The 17091-nt window shown below is 44.8% G+C and overlaps 1 protein-coding gene across 3 annotated transcripts in view; it reads right to left on the minus strand.

The window, feature by feature from the left end:
- Nucleotides 1-906: 906 nt before the first annotated feature.
- LOC309816187 (protein CBFA2T2) overlaps nt 907-17091 on the minus strand; it is a 182922-nt gene continuing 166737 nt past the window's right edge. For 2 of the 3 annotated variants that reach the window (XM_082643392.1, XM_082643390.1), the window contains exons 9-11: nt 13007-13075; nt 9926-10116; nt 907-5635 (exon numbers count right to left, since the gene is read on the minus strand). In XM_082643392.1, coding sequence (XP_082499518.1) covers nt 5336-5635; nt 9926-10116; nt 13007-13075 — 560 coding nt within the window. In that variant the 3' untranslated portion in view covers nt 907-5335. The remainder of the gene's footprint in view (nt 5636-9925; nt 10117-13006; nt 13076-17091) is intronic. The other variant, XM_082643391.1, reaches the window with a different exon arrangement.

The following is a 17091-nucleotide window of genomic DNA, read 5'->3' on the forward strand; positions in this document are numbered from 1 at the left end:
TGTCATGTCACAGCTGGTCAGACCACCTCAGAGCCATGCAAGTACTACTTGGGTCCTGTCGGAGGAACAGCAAGCTGGTGGGCTTTCAGGGAAAGCAGTTTAAACACAGGCTTCAAGCACCCAAATAAAGTTCAGTTCTAGAAATTCCACTCTGGAAAATTATCCCAAAGAAATAAATCATGCTAAGGAAGATGTTCACTTCAGTATGTTAGGGAAAATTTGAAAGCAATCCAACTGCCCAACAGGAGATGAAGAGTTAAATTATGGCCTTGAGGGAATTCCCTGGCCGTCCAGTGCTTAGGACTCCGGGCTTTCACTGCCGAGGGCCTGGGTTCAATCCCTGGTTGGGGAACTAAGATCCCACAAGCCGCATGGCACAGCAAAACAAACAAACAACAGAAAATTATGGCCTTGATTAAATCATACAACCATTAAGCAAATAAATACGAAGGCAACAGTGAACTTATGATTTAGCCTCAGTATAAAAAGGAAATTAATGAATATTCCCAAATCCAGCTATGTTAAAAACGTTTAAGGAAATAAGAGTTATTAGAAAAAAGCACCTACGGATCCACTACCCTATTTTTCAGACTTTCTGTGGTTGTATTTTCCTCATTAAAAGATCACTTAATGGTGAAGAGCTAACAAGGAGCTGGGAATTATCTGTAGCTGTTGTTGGCATTTGGCTTCCCAGAGGTCCAGAAGCTGGAACTGCCTTCTTAGCAGTGCCTCCTGCGTTCATTCCCCTGGGTGCTCTCAAGCCATAGCAAGAACCAGTGGAGCCCCACCCCATCTCTGAAGATCGAGGAACAAGGCAGAGGGGACATAGAAGCCTGACGGCAGGTCGTCTTACAAAACTACACGCACCACCTTCCCTCCTAGTCCCATTCCAGCTTGAGTCAGAAAAGGAATATAGCCTTTTTATTGACTACTTTAAGTAGAACAAACTAAATACATATTGAACAGTTTTGGTTCATTTATACAGTACATTAAATAAGTTATGCACAGAGTTAAGTAACAAAAGTTCCTATCAGAGTAGAATGACAAAGCACAGAAAAACCGACTCTACCGCATCCCGTGGGTGGTTTCACATTCATCATCCCCCTTAAAAAACCATGCTTGGAAGCTTAGTTTTGGATTTATTTACATTATTGGCTTTCTTTTATGGACGGATCTTTTGTAGCCTCATCGGGAACTTCGAAAGCCTCTTAGCCAAACGGCACTTTCAGCCATTCGCCTAATGCTTATTGCTGCTTCTCTCTTGCCAACTCCAATGCAGGGACGGAGCTGTCCCTGCCAGCTGCCAGCCGCACATGCCCTATTTGGTATAAGGATCAATGAGTGTACACTGTGAAGTTGTGGGTCTAACCAGATGGGGTAGCAGGGGAAGCTCCATCTCTGGGGCTGTGGAGGCAAAGGGCGGATGCAAGGTCCGCCCTCAGGCCTCAACCTTCTCCTGGCTCATGATGGAAAAGGTCGCCTGCACCATCATCTTTGGAATTGAGCATGTCAATGCATGTGGGCAAAGAGGCAGGTAGTCAACATTTTGGTTTCACAATAATTACAGAGTTGGAAGGGCCCTATTCAACAGCTCACCCTGTACAACACCCCACTCCACCCCAGGCAGGACTCCTTCCTGACAGCTGGCCGGCTGGCCCAAGCTGGAACAGTCCAGGTCTCTCTAGCTTTTCTTACATTTGGTTCAAACCTGCCACCACCTAGTTCTCTGTAAATAGCTTAAAAAAAAAAAAAATCTAAGAAACTTGGCTTGGTCTATTGACCTGGGAGCCTGGAAACCAGTGCTGAAGAGAGCCTCCAAGATGAGTTCTATTTTAAACGAGTTACTCAATCCATAATCCCATCTACAATTTCCAAGACAAACAGCCACCTGGTCATTATTTATGCTTTCATCCCGAAGAACTCACAACCACACAATTCCAATTGTGTTGTTGAAACTTCAAGCCCACTTGCTGAGATATCTTCTGGAACTACCCATAACAAGGTCTACCCTTGGCAAGCAGGTGATAGCACTGGGGATCAATTTGACTTTGGGACAAGGCTGTACAAAATAAAGTGTAGATTTTCTGTCTAGAAGCTGAGGATGCTCATGCTGACACCAAGAAGTGAGGAGCTCCTGGTGGACCAACTGGCCCAGATGTACAAAGGTTGTCCACACTGCAGAGGGCCCACTGCAGCCGATGCCAGGCATGGACCCATGCTGGGGAGATGGGTCTTGTTTCCAGTCTTAGATCCACTGAGAGACATACATGACTCAGCACTGTCTAAGAGAAGATGCACTTGCTGTGACCTCAGGGTCACATGACTGTGCCTGAGCAGATCTGCTTGAGCCCCATCCCGGGGGCTGCAAGGATGCTCCCAAGTGGAGTGCTCACAGCTCAGGAGGAGGGCTGCCTATTCCTGAGCAGGTAGAACTAACCTGAGTCTGTTTTCACCACTGGGTGGAGTCAGGCCTGGTGCAGGCAGTGTGGCCCCAAAGGATGATTGAAGATCTGAGGATCCAGCCCTCAAGCTTCCCTCAGAACATTTAAAGACAGCTCCCATGTTGGCCACTTCTGGTCTTCTCTGGCTCCTGCAACCATTCCTCACTGGGGAGAGGACAATGACGTCCCATCGCTTGTCACATTTGCTTTTGGTTTCTAGGATAATATTGAAGAGCCTATGACTGCCCTGACAATACCTTCAGTACCACCACTATGTCTTTTTTTGTCCCCTCAAACTATAAAGGTTGATCCTCTAAGCAGTCTGAGTCTATTAAGATATTTTAAATCTAATTAAATGAAAGGGGGAAGCCTGAATCTGCACCCTCAACCTGGCAGCTGGAGTGGTTATCAGCAGACACGGGAAACCAAGTGGGGAACCTGGACTCACCCCTGCCCCTCCAGTCCCCTCACCCCATCCCAAGACAGTGTCCCTTCTCCTCCTAACCAGAGAGCTGGAGAATTTCAGAAGAGCGGCAGGTGGAGAAAGGGACTCTTTACATTTAAATAGGAAGTCTTGGACAGATGCCCTAGCAACCTATGTGTGAAACTGACCAAATTTAATACAGCAAAAGGCATGAGATCTGAACTGCAGTGTGGAACACCGCCTAAGTTTTCAGCTTGGCCTCTGGGTAGCACATGAGCAAAGCTGTTTAGAATAGCATTACAAAAATTCTGAAGATTAAACTGTCATTTTTAAACTGTCACACTCCACAAAAGTCAGCTAGGACCTAACCGCACACGAATCCTAAACCTTACCTGTAGAGCTTGACATCGAGCCCTGATGAACAGTACTCGGTTGGTTTGGGCTCTTTATTCCAACCTGAAAAAACCTGAGCTACCCTGGCTAGTCCTGTGGCCACTGAAGACTTAAAGAACATGCCTAGGTGTTCATCCAACTTGCCAGTGAAAAAGGGAGCTGAGGACAGACCCAGTGGACACCACGAGACACCCTCTTGCTGCAACAGGTTTATAGGCTCAGTGACCTCCTCTCAGGGGACATCCCATGTCTCAGGGAAATGTAGGCAACTCCTGTCTGGGGTTCTGATTTCATCTGTTAGTCAGGACACCCCAACTGCTACAGCTTAAGGAGTTCCACAATAAAGTAACTACTCTGTTATTCTTTCTCTGGGGATGTGTTATTTTATGTAGCAGAAATCCAGGTATTTTAAAGGTGCCTTGTTCCGAGTTTCTTTTAAGACAGAAAATCCTTGGGTAAGGTAAATTAGGGACAAAGTTCTTAAAGTAAGATACACCTATATGTAAGGACAATGTTACCTATGCTGGTACCTTACTGAGAGCTTTCCATTCATTCTGGTCAATGCACAGAAATTGGCCATCTAAAGCTGAGCTTTCAAGGGCCAGAGGGACCTTGCTGCAAGAGGGCGCTGAAGGCTTGGAGGTGGAGTGGGGGAGGGTCAGAGTCCTTGGGCTCCCAATAAAACTTGAATGACAGGGAAGAACGTGTGTGGCAGTTCCTAACGTTTTAAAGGGACTATAGGTGATGTCATGTTCGGAGAGCTAGGTAAGCAGCTGGAAAACTCCCTGAAGACAGGAAGAAAAATGGGTCAGGCTCTCTCAAATGGTTGTCACATTTCACAGAACTTCTCTTAGCTCAAAGAGGGCAGGTACCAACAAAACAAGAGAAGGGAAACAGATTGTATGCCCAATAATAAACTGATATAGGACATAATGACAAGGTTGGAAGAATTCCTTCAGGTCCAAAAGGGTTGCTCAGAAGTGACCAGGCCTTGACTGGTGAGGCAAGTCGTAGCCACACCACATTGCATCCTGTGGATCAACTACGGCCTCAGAGGCGCCAAATAGAGACCACGGGAAGAAGATCCACGTAGTGATCTGGACATGCGTGGCCTGAGATAAAAGGACACAGAACAAGACGACTGTGCAAAGAGCCAAGTGGTGACAAAAGGTTCTGTATTTCCAATAGATGATCCATTCAATAATGTAATGATACTAGTTTGGCCAACATGCTCAGAGGGAACAGACTATCCACAATTGAGTCTCATTCTCCCTCAGACCAATCCATGCGCTGAAAACTATTTTCTGCATAAGCAAAATCAAGTAAGAGAGAAAAAAAATGGGTCCCAAACTAAAATAGCCAGCCAGGTTAGAAAATCTTGTCCAAAATGATCTGTGATGCTTGGTGGAAGGTTTATTTTTTATTATGGGTGCTTTTACTGAAATGGTGACTTCTTTCCTGTGGTTTCTGAGAATCTTAAGCCTGAACAGCAGGGTCGAGGAGGGAGTCCTGAGTGCTGCTTTTGGCCTGCCCAAGTCCCCATGGGACCCATCAGTGGCACCTGCTGAGGGTGGAAATGGGGCTCAAGGAGCTGTCGGGGCAAGGGGAACTCCCTTCGGGAGAGAGGCCTCCTCCCGGCTTGCTCTCAGTCTCCAGGCCTCTGCCGTGGGCGGACGATGGAGGAGGGGACAGCACATGGAGTGCGCTGCCTCCGGCCTGGCGGGGCACATTCGACAGTCTGAGGCCTCACGAGGCAGGGAGGGGAGCGGGCGGGCTACAGAGAAGAGCGGCCACGGCCATCCCAGCTTCAGCTGCGAGAGGAGCAAACCAGGGAGCCACGGAGGAGGCAGCTCCAGCCAGCTGCCTGTGTGCACACGACGTCCCCCAAGGACACAGACGGGAAACTGGGGCAAGTGTCTGGAGAGGCTGGGGAGCAGTGTTTGCCGGGGCTTGAAGTCTTCCTGCCTCCACTTCTCTTGATGATGACCCAACAGCTACTTGCACTGCTTCAAGCAGCCAGCCTCCCGTGCAGAATCTGTCGTGCGGTGAGGTCATCAGGGGGAAGGGAGTCTGGGGCTCAGAGCCCGCTGGTGTCGATGGCTGTCACAGAGGCAGGTGTTGAGGAGCGCGAGGTGGTTGCCGAGGTCTTGTCCAGGGCTGGACTTGGCACACTGCAGTCGGCGGACCGGGCTGAGCAGCCCCTCCCTCCAGGAAGCAGTGGCCGGCTCTGGCTGTGGGGACTTTGGCCGTGCAGGTTCTGGCCACAGAGGCGGTGGTGGCGCTCCCAATCCTTATGCTGGCAGAAAGAGCCACAGTATCGTGCGATATTGCAGCCACTGCAGGTCTCACTGGCTTTGCGGCCACAGTTCCAGCAGTTCTGCAAGACATAGGCATCCGTTAGCTGCTAGGATCCTGGGGGACAGACTTGTCATAACTCGTCACCTGTACTGTAAAACAGCAGGTGGGGCTGTACAGGGAGAGAGCGGGCTTTGGAGCTGCGCACACCTGCGCTTGCCCTGCCTCTACTGTTATCTGCGTTCTGAGTTTCCTTCATCTGTACAACAGGAAAACTACCTATCCTGGGCTGATGGGACAGTGAGATGAGGGGTATGTGAAGACATCGTAGGGCAGCTGGAAGTCCTGCTAAAGGCATCAACTCATTGTTTTGACTCACATTTTAATCCTCAACGACCAAACCAAATTCTGTCCCAGGGTTCCCCCATCATAGCTATCGATTCCAAGACCACACAGGTGCTTAGACAGTTTTCTTCTTTGCCCTTCCCAGTGGAGAAATGACCTTTGCTGTGTTCACTGACAACACCTGATCTTTAAAAAAGTCACCTGCCAGAGGACCTGGGTGAGTGACCAGGAGGGCGGGAAGCTGTGCTACTCTCTCTGTGCTCATTCTCCTTTCAGTGATGCATCTCATCAGAGGTGGGCTGAGGATCATGGGAATACTTCTGGCTTGTTTGTAAGGAGCCCCCTGCAATACCTTAGAACCTGAGGCCCTACGGTCTACATCAGGGAGTTGTCCTACTATTCTTTGCACTTTCCTAGAGGAAAGCTCCCAGCACCTGCCCCTCGGTACTCTCCTCCCTGTGGGCTCCTGTGGGGACTTCACTAGTGACACAGGAGTGTTCTGCACTTGAGGTCTCCGTGACCCACTTACAAGAGAAAAGCCTTACGGCATTGGTCAGGTGAAGCTATCAGGAGAGCAAGGCTTTCTTCTTAGGTGTCAGGAAGGACTTGATCAGTCAGCCAGCTGCCCTCTCCCCTGCAAGTTCTCCAGAATGGCGGAAGCCAATCACGAGGCCTGGCCTGACACTCAGAGAAGACAGATACTGTTCCCAATGAAGTCAGAACACATGAGCAAGTGTAAAACAACTGATAAGGGCCAAGAAGGACCTGAGGCCACCTTGCCCACCTCTTGCATTGTACAGGTGGGACACTGAGGGCCAGTAGGCAGGGACTTGTCTGAGGTTATAAAATGATCATGTGGCTATGCAAAGCCTGGAACCCGGACCGCCTGCCTTCACTATACCCAATGTACAAGTTTAGTTTCAAAAAGCCTTAGAAAGGACTGCAGATTCCCTTCTAACACAACAGGCTTCTCAGGAAATACACTCTAAGGACCGCCCCACCCTTGCCAACACCACCACTGGAGGACCAAGACGGGACAGAAGTAATTCTGAGGATCATTAAAGGTCCCCAAGCAAACTGCATTCCAGAGAACTTCATACTTTGGAGCCTGATAGGCTGACTCCAAACAACGCTTTGGTAGAACATTATTGCTTGTGGGGAAGAACTCAGTTGCCCTCATGGGGCTGCTGTGCAAACACTGGCCTCTACTCCCTCTGTCCAAGTCTGCAAGAACATCTCAAACTGGGGCACAGTATTAAACCAATGGTGCTTTCACCTTGGCCACCGTTACATTTAAAATATTTATTACATGATTGATGGGATACAATAAAACAAGATAGCCTCCCACAGAGGTGGGATCATAGAAATGCAGGAACAATGTGGTTAGGGTCAGAGAAGCCAGGGTGAAAAGGACACTTTACATTCCCTGTCTCTGTGGCTTTTCCCTGATTTCACCAAAAGCCTTTTTGCCAAGAAACATGACAGAAGGTTTACTGTGGTAGTCACCTTTCAAATCAGCATTTGTCAAAGCTGGAGCAATGCATGTGGCCAAAAAGGCCTTTGTAATTAATGGGTAAGGTTATGAACCTTCTGAGTTACTGGCCAAGGAAGTCAGAGATGGGATTCCAGAATTTCCTTTGTCAAGCATGGGCCATCAGTCTATGCCAGTTATTACTCAAAGTGGCCCAGGGAACACCTGTATCAGAATGACCTGGGGCTTGTCAAAATCCTTGGGACCCATCCCAGAGCTCCCTGACCTTATTTCAAACCTGGCCTAAAGGAGAAATGATTCTTATCTTACAGTCAACTGCTAGCCCATTATGTTTGCCAGGAAATCCAGGCTGGGGACAGAAGGGGACCTCTCACTGCACCCCTCTACTTGAGGCATTCCAGGGGAGATGCTTCAGTCTGGCCTCAGAGGAGGCAGCTGCTCTGCAAGAGCAAGAGCTGCCACAGCTTACACACCTATGTCGTTAACGACGTTAACAAAATCCCTTCCGTCTAAACAGCGCATTGCAGTTTAAAAACACTTCCACAGGGGCTTCCCTGGTGGCGCAGTGTTTGAGAATCCGCCTGCCAGTGCAGGGGACACAGGTTCGATCCCTGGACCAGGAAGATCCCACATGTCACAGAGCAACTAGGCCTGTGTGCCACAACTACTGAGCCTGTGCTCTGGAGCCCACGAGCCACAACTACTGAAGCCTGCGTGCCTATAGCCCGTGCTCCACAACGAGAGAAGCCACCGCACTGAGAAGCCCATGCACTGCAACGAAGAGTAGCCCCCGCTCGCCGCAGCTAGAGAAGGCCCACTAGCAGCAACAAGGACCCAACACAGCCAAAAATAAATAAATAAAATAAATAAATTGCTTAAAAAAAAACCAAAACCACTTCCACAACCATGATCTAATTATATCTTCCTAAAAAGTATAAGACCAGCAGGACAGGGGCTGCTACACACCCACTATACAGAGAAGAAGACTGACTCCTGAAGGGTATGCTGCCGGAGTGAGGGGAACTGGGACTAGCACTTAGGGCTCCTGGGCTCCTTCCGCTATACCAAACCACCTCTCACAGGATGGATGAAAAACTCCAGGGATACCTCTAGATGTCAAGTAGAACTTTCTGAATGAAATGGAAGGAAATCAGCTCTCCTGGTCCAACACAAAATTACTCAGAGCTTAGGCCCTGCTATCCTGCCCCTGTTTTGGAAGGCAGTTTGCTGGGATGGATGCTGGTGTGTGCCTCACCTGTAAGCCTCTTTGTGCATTGTTTAAAATTCTAGCTCCTTTAAAGCACAATGCTATAAATGGAGAGCTGGGATTCAAACCATGCAATCCAGATCCAGAACTCATGCTCTTAGCCAAAATGTTACATTCTTTCTTCGGAGAAAGACATAGTTAAAGATAAACATAGATATAAAAGTAGATAAATATGGACAAATATAGGTATTGATATGGATGGCTATAGATAAGGAATTAAATACGCAACAGAAAAAAGTAGGAGGGGAGAAGGAAAAGGGGAGAGTTAAAGGAAATGTTTTCTCACAGTTCAGCTGGGAGTGCTACAGTAAGGACTCTTCCCACACCCTCTGTGAATGGCAACATGATATTTAGGCATTTTCATCTTCACATTGCCATGCTTAACACTGTAATACTGAAAATGATCGTTTAAAGAGGATGAGAAAATAAAATTTCTGTCATTTAAAAAACAAACCAACAAAAAAATCTCAGTTCTTTATAACTTCAAGAGAATATCCCAAAGACTAGATGGGCTCTACCTACTTACAGAAACAGGCTTGTTTCAGGACTTACAGTTTGTCTTAAAGCTGAAAAGTGACTAAAATGAAAGTTACAGAAAAAGCTCATTACATTTGAAAGGACTGTTATGATGTTTTTGTCACATGCCTTTTCTTTTCAGTTTGTTGCCCTCCTTATGGTACAAGAGTGTCCTGTATAGAAGCATCACCACATCCTGGGGCCCTAGGCAGTCCGGCAGGCCTGCCCGATCTGTTACTTCAATCCATGAAAGGACTATCCTTTTTGCAAACAGATTGGATGCTACAGGACCCTGCATCTCCTTTCTCCTACTCTGGCTTCTGCAATGTGGGATTACGTCAAATTCCCTGAGCCCCAGTCTCCTCATTTGTAAAACTGGACTCCAACAACACACACACCTCACAGGGTCACTGTGAGGACCACAAAGACCACATACACACTTCGCTCTGTATCTGTGCACTTCGCTCTGTATCTGGCACACAGCAGGCCCACCCAGGCAGTGGTGGTCATTGTTGTCACACAAGTCCGCAAACTGTCTTTAGGGTGAGTTTTCAAAACTTAGACCGATATAATGAGCCAATATTCAAGAATACAATACTTGAGAAACAAACCTCTCTGGTACTGAATAAAAATCATAATCATCTAGCTCCAGAGCAGACGGTTGGCCCTTACTACCCAGCACTTGAGAGGAAAGCAGTGGGCTCGGTCACTGCAGCCGCCCCAGCCCCAGCCCGCAGCCCAACAGTGCTGACCTCCGTCGACTCTTCTTGCTCGTTTATGACGAGGAAGGCGTCCTCGGCGGCCTGCCGTTTGACATCCGCTATTGTCTGCTCCATCCGAGCTCTCTCGGTAGCAATCACTTCAAAGGCTTTTTGCTCTGCCTCAGCAACGGCTTTCTGTACTTCTGACATGGCCTGAATTTTCACCTTATTCACAGCTTCTTCTAGAAGAAAGTGACAGTAAAATCAACTGGCCGAGAAATCTTGCCCCTCCCACTCCACATCATTTCTAAGAAGGGACAGAGGTGAAACCTGATGACTTTTCTAAAAATGCACAGGGATGAACCTATGACATAGCATTCACTTTTATTCTTATCCTCACTTGTCCATTCATGCTAGGGGCTGGGGAGACCTCGGTGACTAAGATGTATCCATATTCTCACAACTGTGATCAAGTATAAAGGTGGCTGAGGTGCCATGATACATGTCAGTATAAGAGACAACAGTTCCAAGGGGAAAAGTGGTCAGCTCTGTAAGTGGCAGAGGAGGATCAGGAAAATGTGTCTTGGTTGAGATGGTAGGTGGAAATGAATTTTTAGAAAGTCTTGCATTCCCTGCTAAGGAATTTGTCCCTTGTAAAGAAAATGTGAAACGCTAAAGGGTTCTATGCACAGAGAAAAGACTGAAGACAGAGATACCAACTGAGAGGTTGGGGCAATAATCCGGCTGATAAAAAGAGACTCTGAATTTAGGCAGGAGCAAGTGGCACAGAAAAGGGGATGAGATAGAATGAGCTGGTACATCTAAGGGTCTGGAGGTGGAGGTAAAGGCGAAGAATGGAACTGCTATGCAATGAAACAGATAGTAAGCAAAATGCTCGTGTGAAGGCAAGTGAGAAGGTTGAGGTGCATCCAGGTACAAATGACCAGGAGGCAGTTAGGTATGTGAGACTGAACTCAGTAGAGAAATGTTGCCTGAAGATACAGTTCTGAGCTGCTAGGTACCCTGGGCCTCCAAAGCCCTGTCCAGTTGCCATCACCCCACTTGATTCCTGATCAGTTCCTCCCAGCACCACTGCCCTGCTTGGTTTCATAGGATGTACACTCCAAATGACATATGCCATGCATCTGAGCCTCAGTCCTAAGTCCCAGAGTAAATGACCTCCCTCCTGAGTCCACAAAACTGGACAACTCAGAAGCCTAAGGAAACTCCCTTACTGCTTGGCTCTTTCACATGGCCTAGGCTCAAAAGAGGTCTAGACACAATGTTGCCATCCTAGAACTTTCCATCATATCACTCCAGCCAAGAAAAGCAAGTTTACACCCTAAAGGTCAAGGATGATGCTGAGCTGATCAGACACTGACTCCACTCCTTTACTCTTGGTGTCCACGCAGGTCCACTGTGGCCCACCACAGCTACCTTTCATAGACCTCTTTTAATTTACCATGTAGATGTTGAGTGTCTCTTATTGAACCAACATAAAAACGCTCCTAAGTATATTTTATCTTCTCAGTTTAAAGATGAATCAGTGAGAATCATAGTTAGGAAATCTACCTCGCTGAAGGTCATCTAAGGTCACAGATGGGACTGTCACAGAACAAGCACTCAAATTTAGCTGGCCCACGCCAAAGTTAGGCTCTTAACCATAGTTAACCAAAGGTTACCTCTCAAGTAGAAACTCACTAGTTATCAAAGAGATCTTGTGCATGGTAATTTTTCACTCTACCTTTACAATTACTATCTTCATTTCCCACAATTCTACTTCTTGGTAGCATAATATACACATCCCCATTTCCAACTGCAGAGGTTTTTCCGAGGTGCTATGTAGTTTCCAAATCATTTTTAATGGTAAGATAATATTCTGTTGTGGTGCCACACTATAAAATTCATATAACCATTCATGGATATGTGGGCATTTCCTGGGTTGCCTCTCCCTTGTTCCAAGAATGCACTAAAAACAGTGTCTTTTTACAAACTGCTGCCTTTTTAACAATTTGCATGCCTAAATCCGGATCATTCCCTTTTATTATTTTTTTTTTTAATTTATTTTTATTTTTCTGGCCGTGCCGTGTGGCATGCAGGATTCTTAGTTCCCTGACCTGGGATCGAACCTGTGCCCCCCCCGGCAGTAGAAGCTTAACTTAACCACTGGACCACCAAGGAAGTCCCTGGATCATTCCCTTTTAAGATTCAAAAGCATGCCAGTGAGAAATGATTTCAAAATTTCCATGTGTTCATGGTTGGTAACACTTAATAATTTCATATATAAATCTCTGATGAATTATTTAGTGTCATTAACAGGGTCCTCTAAAATTTTGTCAGTAATTAGGTGTTAAAGACTTTGGGGGCTAATTGGCCAGGGTTGCATTACCTTGTACTTTCCTGATTCTCAGTGAGAATAAACATTTTGCAATATGGTTAATTTGTTTTTCTCATGAGGTGTGTGTTCCTATCTTTTGTCCATCTGTTTATATTATGGTCTTGATATCAACTGGGTATTAACATTTTTGTAGAAATAAATTTTATCTTAGGAAGAAAACCAAAAACTGTATATTGGACTACAAAAATTTCACTGAGAAAGGGAGGCAAGAAGGAAAAGAAGGCTAGTACTGGATAAGGTAATATTAGGGATATGAGGTTAGTGTAATCCCCTGTCTGAACACAACAAGCAGTTCCTACCCTCCCTTATTCTTGTAGAAAATGACACCTACCAAGAACAGTCGTGATGCAGCTAGAGACAGTGAAGATGAAAGGAAGAGCAGACTGAATCAAATGTGGGAGTGTGAGAACACAGTGACGGGAACAGGCAGAAATGAATTAAGCTATACACCTAGAAACAGGGCATATAAATAGGGAAGGAAGAGTCGGTTACTTAACGCCTCCCAGTAGAAGGGGGAGATAAGGACTTGGATGGATTGTAGGGAGTCATTCCAAATTCTTAATCAGCAAGTATCATGACAGGCAGTCCAGAAGGTGGGACAAGCTGCAGGGGGAGAGGCAGGAGCCTAGAGCTCTTTGAAGAGGAAGTTGTGAGAAAACCACCTTCCCCCAAATATGTGCTCTACACTCATATAAATAAGTGAGTACATGTGACCTATAAGCAGACAGACATACCAGTTTTTTTCCAAAACTCCACAGGTACATATCCTGTTCCTGGCCTACTGCTGAATTCCCGCTGAGAATCTACAGAAGAGAGAGAAATAGCATAAGTTCAGAGCTGTCTATAATTGACATGTTTTACTTTTGTGAAAAACTTATCAGAGCTCTCATTCACCATGCAGAAAGTTTCAAACATATACACTCATTTACTGGAAAAAATGTTCTGACAAGGAATAAAATCAGATTATAAACAGTACACTTAATTTTTAGATGCTCAACATTGCTAATCATCAGAGAAATGCAAACCAAAACCAGAATATCACCTCAAACCTGTCAGAATGGCTGTCATCAAAAAGACCACAAATAACAAACACTGGTGAGGGTGTGGAGAAAAGGAAGCCCTCGTACACTGTTGGAGGGAATGTAAATTGGTGCAGACATTGTAGGAGACAGTATGGCAGTTCCTCAATAAACTAAAAACAGAACTACCATATGATCCAGCTATTCTACACCTGGGTATGTATCTGAAGAAAACAAATACACTAATTTGAAAAGATACATGCACCCCAATGTTCATAGCAGCAGTATTTACAATAGCCAAGATATGGAAGTAAACTAAGTGTCCATCAACATATAAATGGATAAAGATGTGGTACATACACACACAGGAATACTACTCAACCATAAAAAGGATGAAATTTTGCCATTTGTAACAATGTGGACAGACCTGGGTGGTACTGTGCTTAGTGAAATAAGTCAGAGAAAGACAAATGCTGTATGTTATCACTTATATGTGGAATCTACAAAATAAAACAAACTAGTCAATATAACTAAAAAGAAACAGACTCACAAATATAAAGAACAAACTAATGGTTACCAGTGGGGATAGGGAAGGCGGGGACGGGCAAAATAGGAGTAGGGGATTAAAAAGTCCAAACTATTATGTATAAAGTAAATAAACTACAAGGATGTATTATACAACACAGGGAATACAGCCAATATTTTATCATAACTATAAATGGAGTATAACTTTAAAAATTGTGAATCACTATATTGTATACCTGAAACTTATATAGCTACTCGTTGTGGTGGCTTCTTTTGTTGCAGGGCTCGGGCTCTAGGCGCATGGGCTTCAGTAGTTGTGGCTCGTGGGCTCTAGAGCACAGGCTCAGTAGTTGTGGCGCACGGGCTTAGTTGCTCCGCGGCATGTGGGATCTTCCTGGAGCAGGGCTCGAACCTGTGTCCCCTGCATTGGCAGGCGGATTCTTAACCACTGCACCACCAGGGAAGTCCAAGCCTCACTTTCTTTTTACTTATCTCTATGTCCTTCCCCACTATGAACATGTAGGTATTTTTAAGGTATTTCCCTAAAAACAAATGTGTAAACATAACAGTAGATACTTATGCACATATACATATGTGTATGTGCTGTGTCTGTATCCAATTTAACCGTATCCATCATGCTCAGGTCTCTGGAAACTGTTTTCTATCGGTCACAGAATATAGCTTTTGTTTCTTGCCAACTCTGGATCCTTATATGTGATTTAAGGAAGTTTCCTTTAAAATGCTTATAAACTTAAAAAAAAAAAAAAGCAACTAGTAAAGAAAATACTCTGATCTGGAACAGTGTATTTCAAATACACTGTTGCTGGGAAAAGCATGGGGTGGAGGGTGACTTAACATATATATCTATTGTGATTACAAGACATAATGTTTTATAAGAAATGTTTTCATTGTTTTAAAAAGTATGAAAACTAAGGTAATTTGAGTTTTTTAAAACTTTTTTTAAATGAGTCAGTGCTAGCAGACTTACTCACTTTCTTATGCTCTGTTGAGGTTAATCTGAAAAGTAGATTTTATGTTCTGAACACTCATCAACCCATGGTGCAAAGAGGAACCAGGGGGAACACCCAGTGTGGCAAGGGAGGCCAGCCTGGCATGAAATGTTTGCCAGAGGAACTTTAGTCCTTATAAGAATGCCTGAGAATTGGCTGCAAACTGGTCTTGGATAGGAAAGGAATCTCTCCTATTCCAAGAGCTATCAGCACAGAGAACCTACTTCTGTATCACCCCAGAGCTGAGGGGATAATGAGGTTTTTTTTAATTGTGTAAAATACATATAAAACTTTCCATTTTAAAGTGTATAATTCAGTGACATTTAGTACATTCATAATGTTGTACAACCATCATTTCCAGAACATTTTCATCACCCCAAAAGGGAACCCCATATGTCTAAAATTTTGATAGTGGTAGTACTTTTTGTGAGACTGAGATCTCTAGGAAGTGCTAACACCACTGCCAAGAAAACTGAAGAACTGAACTCTTTTCCACATAGGTAAGTTCCTGACTCATGTGGCCATCTGTCAAATACCTAGAAACCCAAGATTCATAAAATAAATACAAGGAAAAATCTAGGACTGGAAGAGGCAAAGTAACACAAGCTAAGGAGAAGGTAGTTCATCAATGTCAACTAAGTCTTAAAGAAGGAAAACCTGTAAGGAAACGAGTTTGAGTGTGTAGATAAGCTGTCATTGGTGTCAAATGACAGAAGAAACACTTGCTTACTTGTGTGGACATGGGGAAGCCTTGACGAACAAGGAAAAGCCACTTCATTTCAGTCATCAACTTTGTATCTGTCCAGTCATCAGTATTTTACTTCTCTGACACATGTAAGAGGGGAGGATGCAAATGACCCTAAAGGAACTTCTCAGCTTAGTCAGGACATGCCTGGAAACTAGCGACATCTTCATGGTATTTCCAGAAGCCAAAATTTTCAGCTCATTTACTAAGAAAACTAGAGTTTCAGAGGCTATTAATCAACGGTCAGACAGAGAATGCAAATATATGGATCAGAAGTGGGGGACTAACGGTATTGTGGCTCTGTAAGAGAATGCTCTAGTTCTTTGAAGAAACAAAATGAAGCATTTAAGGATGAGTATCATGATGCTTTAGGGGAGACTGTACCTACCTATCTAACCCATCTATAAAGAGAGAAAGCAAATGTGGCAAATGTGAAAAACTGGTGAATCTAGGTATGGGGCACATGACTGGTCACTGTGCTGCTCTTGTAATATTTCTTTGCATTTGAAAAACTTCCAAACAAAAAATTGAGAAAAGTTATCTTTAAGTATAGGCATAGAAAATTCCTTAAGAACACACTAATTTGCTAATAAGTGAGCCCAAGAGAGGAGAGAAAAAGTGGGTGGGGATAAGGTTTTTCACAATCTATATGTTTCTGTAATGCTGGACATTTTTGCAATGCAGTTCATTTTTTAAAATTCCATTTAAAGAAAAAAGAAATTAAAACACCCAAGAAAATGACGTGGATATAACATTAACAGATATTAAAACACATTCTGAAGCTATAATAATAAGTTTGATATTATATTGGGAAGCTATCATAATCACTAAGATTGTGTGCTGGTTCTGGAATAGAATGTCCTACTTACAATCTTTCTTTTTTAAGTGAATTAATTTATTTTTAAAAATTTATTATTATTAATTTCTGGCTGCATTGGGCCTTCATTGCTGCACAAAGTCTTTCTCTAGTTGCAGCGAGCAGGGGCTACTCATCGTTGCAGTGAGCGGGCTTCTCATTGTGATGGCTTCTCTTGTTGCGAGGCATGGGCTCTAGGTGCACGGGCTTCAGTAGTTGCAGCATGCGGGCTCAGTAGTTGCGGCATGCAGGTCCTAGAGCACGTGGGCTTCAGTTGTTGCAGCATGTGGGCTCAGTAGTTGTGGCGCACAGGCTCAGTTGTTGTGGCTCGTGGGCTCTAGAGTGCAGGCTCAGTAGTTGTGGCACACGGGCTCAGTTGCTCCATGGCTTGTGGGATCCTTCCGGACCAGGGCTTGAACCCGTGCCCTGTGCACTGGCAGGCAGATTCTTAACCACTGTGCCACCAGGGAAGTCCCCTACTTACAATCTTGACATAATAGCTGTAGGACTACTTTGGCCAAGTTTCTAACTTATTTAAGCCTCAGTTTTGCCATCTGTAAATAAATCTAATGGTAGTTCCTATATCTCAATAGGCAGTTTTGAAAACACAAGTAAAAGGCTTATTAGCACTGGCTGGAACATAGTAAGAGCTCACATAAGCTAT

The sequence above is a fragment of the Mesoplodon mirus genome (genome assembly GCF_964341445.2).
Source record: "Mesoplodon mirus genome assembly, chromosome: 15".
In the NCBI taxonomy this organism is placed as follows: domain Eukaryota; kingdom Metazoa; phylum Chordata; class Mammalia; order Artiodactyla; family Ziphiidae; genus Mesoplodon; species Mesoplodon mirus.